The sequence below is a fragment of the Melanostigma gelatinosum genome (genome assembly GCF_949748355.1).
Source record: "Melanostigma gelatinosum genome assembly, chromosome: 22".
Taxonomy (NCBI): Eukaryota; Metazoa; Chordata; class Actinopteri; order Perciformes; family Zoarcidae; genus Melanostigma; species Melanostigma gelatinosum.
Window position 1 is genome coordinate 1,078,644 of NC_136655.1, and position 8,504 is coordinate 1,087,147.

The 8,504-nt window shown below is 40.9% G+C and overlaps 1 protein-coding gene across 1 annotated transcript; it reads left to right on the forward strand.

Annotated features, from left to right (window-relative positions):
- The first annotated feature begins 2,454 nt into the window (after window positions 1–2,454).
- Window positions 2,455–7,954, forward strand: LOC306795605 (tetraspanin-8-like). Its single transcript, XM_079294160.1, has 9 exons — window positions 2,455–2,785; window positions 3,815–3,883; window positions 3,967–4,083; window positions 4,352–4,426; window positions 4,863–4,958; window positions 6,362–6,475; window positions 6,552–6,593; window positions 6,677–6,760; window positions 7,169–7,954. The coding sequence occupies exons 1-9, from the start codon at window positions 2,726–2,728 to the stop codon at window positions 7,307–7,309; spliced, it is 798 nt and encodes a 265-aa protein (XP_079150286.1). The 5' UTR covers window positions 2,455–2,725; the 3' UTR covers window positions 7,310–7,954.
- Window positions 7,955–8,504: the final 550 nt, after the last annotated feature.

Genomic DNA, 8,504 nt, shown 5'->3' on the forward strand with positions numbered 1-8,504 from the left:
AGCCAGGAAAAATGAGCTATTAGCTAACGAATCTCTCGTTAGCCTCTGTATTAAACAATATGCTAATTTAGCTACCGTGCTAAACCATAATTAGCATATGACATTAGCATGCTCATGTGTTTAGGCTACTGTCACCTCACTAATTGACGAGCAGACAAGTGGGATAAAACATATACGTGATACGTTATAATTATTACAGCAGTCGAGTGGGGAAACTATGGAAGCCCATTCCGAAAGCAAAAAAAAAAAGGTCACAAAAACAAAATTCATTTTTATTTTGCTGGCGGAAAAAAAAGTGAAACAAATAAAATGATATTTGTTTTTTGATGTATTTTTTGATGAAATGAATGAATGGGAGCCAACAACAAAATACAATTAAAATGCACCAACACTTGCCACCATAACACTGACCAGATGTTTCCAGTTGCTATAGAAAATTATGAGATACTTTAACACAACAGTCATAGAAGTAGCTTGTAGGTTACCCTACATTTGACATATAAATAGATTATTTAAATTTTTTGGGGGCATGAATTTATTTTATTTAATTTTTTGGTGGCAGTGGATTTTAAAAAAAAGTGTTTTTGGAGGGGTGGATTTTTTTTAAATGTTTTTTTTGGGGGTGTGGATTTGGGGGGGGGGTCTCAAAACCTGTAACAATCATAAACGTTTGTTTATTTCCTGTAATAATCCAGAATCTAATGCAGGAATCTGATTGGCTGTTAGTGGAGGGAACCAGTGATGACGACTTCCTGTTGGACTGCAGAAGTGAATCACTGCAGCTTCTCTCTTTGTTTATTTATGTATATGTGTTGTGTTTACTCGTCTTTTATCTGTATTTCATGTTTATATTATTTATTTTTATTATAAGGAATTTTGTGACTTTCTGCTCATGAATAAAATATTTTAGTTTAATAAAATTATTATTTTTTGCATATTTATTTGTAGAAACTATTTGTTTTCAGTGTATTTCATTGTTATTTTTTTCTGTTTTTTGAGTTTCTTCTTCTTAAAATTGAGATTTTCTGAGGATGAAATAAATCGAAATAAAGTGTTTATCAGTTTAACAGAATCTCCTTTAATATCATGTTTTTATTGTGAGTTTTTGTTAACTTCCTGTTACACAGAAAGGTTTTCAGATGAAACAGGAGAAATGTTTGCAGGTCAGAAGTAGATGTATTTATATGAAGGTTATAGAAGCGTGTCACAGGAAACAGAGAATAAACCTCATTCATGTTTTTAATCACTTATAACAGTTCATCTTCGGAGCTGCCGGCTGACTTTTTGTCGTCAAAGTGAAACCTTGCGTGTATTTCAAAGCTTCCTAGAGACTGAAGCCTTGTCTCCTTCCTTAGTGTCAAACCCTGAAGGAGCTTCCTAACCCTTCATCAGCTCCAACGTCTTCCTCGTGATGAAGAACTGGATTCTAAAGAATGAAATAAAGAAGCTTCTTATGCAGAGAGACAGCGCGAGAGCGACCTCTGCTGGTGACAGACAGGAGCTGCACCGTAAGATGACTTATTATTATTGATTAGTTCATTAACAGTAAACATGTCTTTAAGCTGAAGATCACAACATAACCGTGTTACTGACATTAAAACAATACTTTTCTGTGTTACTAATCTTCTGAAATATATGTTTCAGTATGCAAATGAGGCATTCAATATGTGCTCGATTTCATACAGTTCCACAACATGAATGCGAACGTTAAATAAAAACAGGTTTAAAGTTATTGATTCATTTACTGAAGTAAAAGTACGAATACTTCAGTGTAGAAATACTGCTCCAAATAATAGTACAAAAGTACCAGCGTCGTGTGGCGTACACGTTGTACTGTAATACCACATTGTATAAATACTGCATTCTACAGTCTACTGCACAAGTACACAAGCATTATGAGAAGAAAGTACTGAAAAGTATCACAGGTAAAAGTCACTTCCGGGATATGAGGTTCATGTTGGGACATAACACCGCCCCCCCCCCCCCCCATTCAACCAAACGGCCTCAAAAAGAAGCGAGCTGGAAACGTGACGGGGATTTTCCGTCCCGGAATAAAGCCTCCCTCCCTCCCTCCCTTTTTCTTTCTCCCTCTCCCTCTCCCCTCCACTCTCTGTCTCTCTCTCTCCCTCATTCTCTCTCTCTCTCCCTCTTTCTCCCACCCCTCCCTCTCTCTCTCCCTCACTCTCTCTCTCTCCCTTTCTTTCTCTCTCTCTCCCTCCCTCAGTGTCTCTCTTTCTCCCACCCCTCCCTCTCTCTCTCTCCCTTTCTTTCTCTCTCTCTCCCTCCCTCAGTGTCTCTCTTTCTCCCACCCCTCCCTCTTTCTCTCTCCCTCCCTCCCTTTCTTTCTCTCTCTTACTATCCCCTCTTTCTTTCTCTCTCTCTCCCTCCCTCAGTGTCTCTCTTTCTCCCACCCCTCCCTCCCTCTCTCTCTCCCTCCCTCTTTCTCTCTCCCTCCCTTTCTTTCTCTCTCTTACTATCCCCTCTTTCTTTCTCTGTCTCTCCCCCTCCCTCCCACTTTCTCTCCCTTTCTTTGTTAAACACTAACCGGGAGCTCATAACAGCAGCAGCGGCTCCTCTTTACTGGAAGGCCCGCCCCCCCGGTCTGTCCCTGACACGTAAAACCATCTCACCCTCCCCTCCGCGTCCACTCGCTCGCTTCTCCTTCGCTGCGGACGGACCTCCATCTTGTATAAAGATACGTTTCTGTATTTCTAATCGTTCGAACATGGCTCAGGTCAACACGTGCCTCAAGCGCATCTTCACCATCTTCAACGTCTTCTTCGCGGTGAGTTAGTCTTAACGTTTAAAAATGGCCGCCGGGCTGAGCTCCTCCCGGAAGTGTTGTGAATAAAAAGTGCGTAACAGTCGGACCTCCCGGGTTTAAAGTCAACATGTTTGATAGTATCTTCATTTAACTCAGTTTACTTCATGTTGTATTCGTCCTGTCCATCATTTAATCCACTCTGTGACTTTAAAACAACACAAAGTAGTTTTAAAGCTGATGAGTCTGTTCGACAAAGTGCCAAACTTTAAAATCAACTTTTAAAATCAAGACATTTATTAAGAAGCAGCTTTTAATGTTCCTCCACGCGACACATGACTTAAATAAACACTTTGTTTATTATTTCTACTTCCTGAAGAACTTTTCGGGCGTCATGAGAAGTGAAACTAACCGATTTTAAAGAATCAAAAACTGATGTTTTGTAGTTTGTTTTAGTGTTTTGTAGTTTCGTGAAATGTGTTTGTGAAGTTATGATGTCATAGTCTGGTTTGGTTAATTATTTATTCATTTATTGTAGTTAAAGTCTAGCGTTTTAAAGCTTGTTTGTTGTGTTAAAATATAGTTTAGTCTAATAAAACGTTAGAAAAGTAGTGAGAGGTGATTTTAAATGTCCAAACATTCGAAGTTATTTTATTTTGATAAAAGAAAAAGATGGTAAGATTTAAGACTTTGTTTGTTTAGTTTTATTTCAAAGTGTCTTTAAAGAGTAAAGATAGTTACAGATTTTTATCAGTCAGTCTGAAGGAAAAACAACAATTAACTTTAATGGTTGTTGTTTTAATGGTTGTTGCTAAAAGTGTGTATATATATATATATATATATATATATATATATATATATGTTTTTACTTTAACTAAAATAGTTGCATAATAGTAGACTAATCTACACATCAAGTGTAGATTAAAAGTAATTGAATTAATGTGACTCAGTTTCAGAAGCTTAAAGACGGATGATGATCCAGTGATATAATCTGGACGCTTGTCGTGTTTTCCTTTCACGTGTTTCAGTCGTTGTTGTTGTTGTTTGTTTCAGATCGTCGGCGGCGTCATCATCGCTCTCGCTCTGCTGTCTCAGGTCGTCACAAACGTCGATGGAGAAGGAGTAAGAACTGTTTCAACCTTTCACATTCACAGAAACACAAACGAGCATGAATCTGAACCTGTCGCGTGGTCTTCCTCCCTCAGCTGGAGGGTCGGACCGCCGGCCTCATCGTCCTCTACGCCGTGGGTGCCGTCACCATGGTGATCGCCATCTTGGGTGCCTACGGCGCCCACCGGGAGAACCGGGTGTGTCTGATCGTGGTGAGTTCAAAGTGATCAGCTGACACCAGAGTTTATTCTAGAGTGACGAAATCTCCATTTCCACGGAACAGACTCCTTCATGAACTTCTTCAGAAAGTTCCAGACTGACGTCATGTGTGGTTTCTCTGAGGGGAGAAACCAGACTGTGGTAACAAAGAAACCGTTTTCAATTTGTACTTCCTGTTTCTCTCTGTAGTTCCTAGTGATGACCACTTCCTGTTTCTCTCTGTAGTTCCTAGTGATGACCACTTCCTGTTTCTCTCTGTAGTTCTTGGTCTGTATGGTGATCGGGAGTCTGATGACGCTCCGAGCTGGAATCCCTGCCGTCGCTGCCCGCCCCAAGGTAACGACGGTGCTGCTGGTGTTGGGTCTGCTGGTGTTGGTTCTGCTGGTGTTGGTTCTGCTGGTGTTGGTGCTGCTGGTGTTGGTTCTGCTGGTGTTGGTTCTGCTGGTGTTGGTTCTGCTGGTGTTGGTTCTGCTGGTGTTGGTGCTGCTGGTGTTGGTTCTGCTGGTGTTGGTTCTGCTGGTGTTGGTTCTGCTGGTGTTGGTTCTGCTGAACACAAGAGAAGATATTTAACACAACATGAAAGACAAAAACACATTTTTCTGTCACGAGTCACTAAACTGGCTCACGGTCACATTGTTGAAGTTGTTTTGTGGCGACTGGTCTCTACTGGTGTCGACTGGTCTCTACTGGTCTCGACTGGTCTCTACTGGTCTCTACTGGTCTCTACTGACACTGAAGTCTTGACGTGTGATTTTACTCCTGTGTTTTGTAGTTGGAGAGCATTTTGAAGGAGAAGTTCAATCAGCTTCTTCCTCTGGACACAGCTACACTGGACGTGAAGAACATGGCCGACAGGCTGCAGGGACAGGTAACACACACACACACACACACACACACACACACTAGAACATGTGTTTTTGTGCGTTCTACCGGAACATAAACGAGTTTGATTGCTTTGTTTCCTACTGAGCTGCATCGCTTTGATCAGATCTTTAGTTTCTGTTCATGAGGTCTGAGGAAGCGACTGAAGCCTAAATGAGAAGAGGTCATCGAGGTCACGGGTGAAGTGTGAACGAGAGCGAAAGTGACTGTAAACGTTATGAAACACATTCTATCTCTATTCATCACCACGAAGCTCCATTATTGTGAAACTAAAGAGTCACAAGATGTTTCTAAACTCCCAGAATTCCAGGTGTGGCCTCGGGGCCGCCTGATTGGCTGGCTGACTGCCAGGTGTGTTGCTGGGCAGAAATGCAAATCTAATGAGGGAGAAGTGGATTTTTATTTGACTCCTGAGGTCGGTAGTAAAACTAGTTCCTGTTTGATAAGAAGAGCCTCTTTTATGAAAGTGAGCTGTGGAGCGAAACAAACAGGAAGTGATGCAACACTTCCTTAAACCGCTGCAATAACAAAGTTCACTGCGTTTCACAGTTGAAGTTGTTTCTCACAGTCGTGGGTGAAGTCGACTCAACAGGAAATCAAAGCGTTTGGGCTCTGAAACCCTCGTGACTGGTTGAAGTTCATGTGAAGGTCTTTAAATAGTTCACAGGTAGAACGTGAAGATTCAGCTGGAAATACACACCTGGCTTTAATTAAAACTATGAATAAGCTTCTGTTTCATTACCGCGAGGTCGTCGACGTGGCGATGTTCCCGGTCAGACTTGTTTGTTGACCGTCCTCGTCCTCCAGCTTCAAAGCAGCTTTAACTTCCTGTTTGTCTCTGAGAGAAGCGTAGCAGTTTATTGAACTTAATTTAGAATAATTCAGGACGATTTCTAGCTTTGTATTCCTCACAACAATAAACACAGATTTACAACCTGTAGCGCTATTAAAAATAAATAGAATCAACTGGATTCATACAGTTATTATGATTTATAAACATTCAACTAATGTGCTGCGCTCAAAGCCACCCGACTCCATTAAACTCGACAGAAACAAAATAAAACTCATCAAAACGCTGTTTGTTCGTCTTTCACTGATCCAACATTCACTAACTCTGCTTTCCTCAAAATCAAACCTTAATTCAACGAGTTGGGTGTGAAAAGAAACGGCCGTTATGCTCGTCTAACCTGCCACGCCATTGAGAAAAACACAGATTTTAGCTCACCGATTGTGAAACTGAACTGAAACGAAGTGAAAGTCTTCAGAAGCGTCTTGTTCGTGTTTCCTTTTGTTCCAGCGCTCATCGGCTGGTTTAATCTGAAGAAACCTGTAATTCACAGAGTTACAGCTGAAAACAACCATAACGTCTCTTCTTCTGTGGTGTTTCAGCTGCACTGCTGCGGTCTGTTCAGCTACAGGGACTGGGAGGACCAGATCCCCGACAGCTGTGAGTGTGACCAGCTGGAGCAGATGGAGGGAAAGTGTCAGTCGGTCTCCTACAGAGTGAGTTCAACTAAACTCTTCATCTTCAGGTAGTTGAAAGGAAGCTCACTGACTCTTCTTCTGTGGTTTCCTTCAGGGCGTCCTGATGCAGAGGTACACGAAGTCCGTCTACATCAAGGTGGGTGGAGCCTAAACATGGAGTTATGTATTTAAGTGTCAAGTAGATAAAGTGAGCTGATCATGTGACGTTTGTGTGCTCAGGCCTGCTTCCCCATCATCCTCCACTACGTCTTCATGTTCTCCAACATCATGATCGGAGTCGTCTTCACGCTGGCCGTCCTGGCGGTGAGAATCAATAAAACATATTTATATTTCAACATTAACACACGAAGAAGAACGAAAACTGCTTTTTCCGGCGTGTAATATTCGCTGCTGTGTGAACAAATGTTTAATATAATAACAAAACATCCCAAGCATGTTGTTTTTATACAATCGCTAAAACGTCACCGTTCATCACAGCCACACGCTGTAAACGTCCTCATAATTATCAGGTTTTCCTCTTTCTGACGGTCCTTGAACACATCACGTGTGACCAACACTTCAGTCAGAAAAAGAAGCTTACAATTGTGATTCATTAAATTGTGAGCTGCTCAGTGAAACTATGAGGTCATGATTGATTCATGTGACAACAGATCTTTGAACGTTGTTTGTGTCTCTGATGTCACTCACCCCCCCCCCCCCTCTCTCCTCCAGCTGCTCGGCATGGCGCTGTCCTCCGCCATGATCCACCAGATCCGTCACCTGAACCGTCCCATGGTGCTCATGACGGTGCCGGCCATCTTCACCACGGCTCCTCCCAAATACCAGGAGCTGCACAACCCGCCCGGCTACTAGAGGGGCGGAGTCAGGAGAGTCCACTTCCTGTCCGGGACGTCGTGCTCGAATGTTACATCACTGGGTCGCAGCACCAACCTTATTATTCCTTTTTGTTAGCTAAGAGTCAATCTGATTGGTTGGTGCAGAGTGGGGGCGGGGCTTATTGGTCGCTGGTGTTTTCGTGCAACCAGAGGATTGTTTAAAGTTTAGTTATTCATCACAATTTAATTATTTCATGTCACAAAATATTGAGTCAAACGTCACAAAACTTCTTTGAGACTTTAATCTTTAAATTCAGACTTTAATCTTTAAATTCAGACTTTGATCTTTAAATTCAGACTTTAATCTTTAAATTCAGACTTTGGTCTTAAATCCTCTTCTGGGATTTAAAGTTGTTTGAGAACATTTTTCAACAATCATAAAATCACAATAGTTTGAGTTCAGATTAAAGGAGATAAAATAGATTAATGTGTGAATTATGAGCCAAACTCCAAACAATCAGACGTTTGGTAAAATAAACCTCCGGAGCTTAAAGTCGATTTATTTCCTGACTTTAGTCCAGCGGCAGAAATATCATTTTGAACTTTTCATCTTTTCTTTGATTTTCTGCTTCAATGATTAAACTGTAGCTGACGACTTCAAAATAAAAGACCATAAAACCAACGGCCTGTGTGAAGTACTTTTAATGCAAATACTGCAGTAAATATGTGTTACGTACTTTTAGTATATACTGTAGTAAACTGAAGTACTGAAGTATTTATAGTACTGTAGTAAACGGTGAAATACTGCAGTAATGTAGTGTATTGAGGTATTGTAATACTACAGTAAATACTGTAATGCAGTAAATACATGGTAATGAAATACTTTAAATATGTATAAAGTACTTTCTGTAAAAAATACTGTAGTTAACGGTGAAGTACTGCAATCATTTAACAAACAATCTTAACGAACGAATGGATTGTGATGAAAAGCGGTTCGTCGTTCAGAATAAATAACTTTATCCGTCGGTGCCCTCTGGTGGACGAACGACGGAACGACGACGTGTTCCTAAAAACTCACATAAATATAAATGTGATGATTTCAGAGGTCTGTAGTTTGAAGATTGATATTTATTTATCTTATTTTATTGACAATAAAATATGACCAGACGTTGAATGAAGATTTAATTTGAGTTTTCTCTGCAAGAACAAAGACCGACAACGAGTGCTTTAAA

Coding starts and splice junctions, on each gene's coding strand:
- LOC306795605 (XM_079294160.1), top strand. CDS start 2,726: ATGGCTCAGGTCAACACGTGCCTCAAGCGCATCTTCACCATCTTCAAC. Junction 4,427..4,862: donor CCGTCGCTGCCCGCCCCAAG/GTAACGACGGTG, acceptor TGTGTTTTGTAG/TTGGAGAGCATTTTGAAGGA. Junction 6,594..6,676: donor CGAAGTCCGTCTACATCAAG/GTGGGTGGAGCC, acceptor TTGTGTGCTCAG/GCCTGCTTCCCCATCATCCT.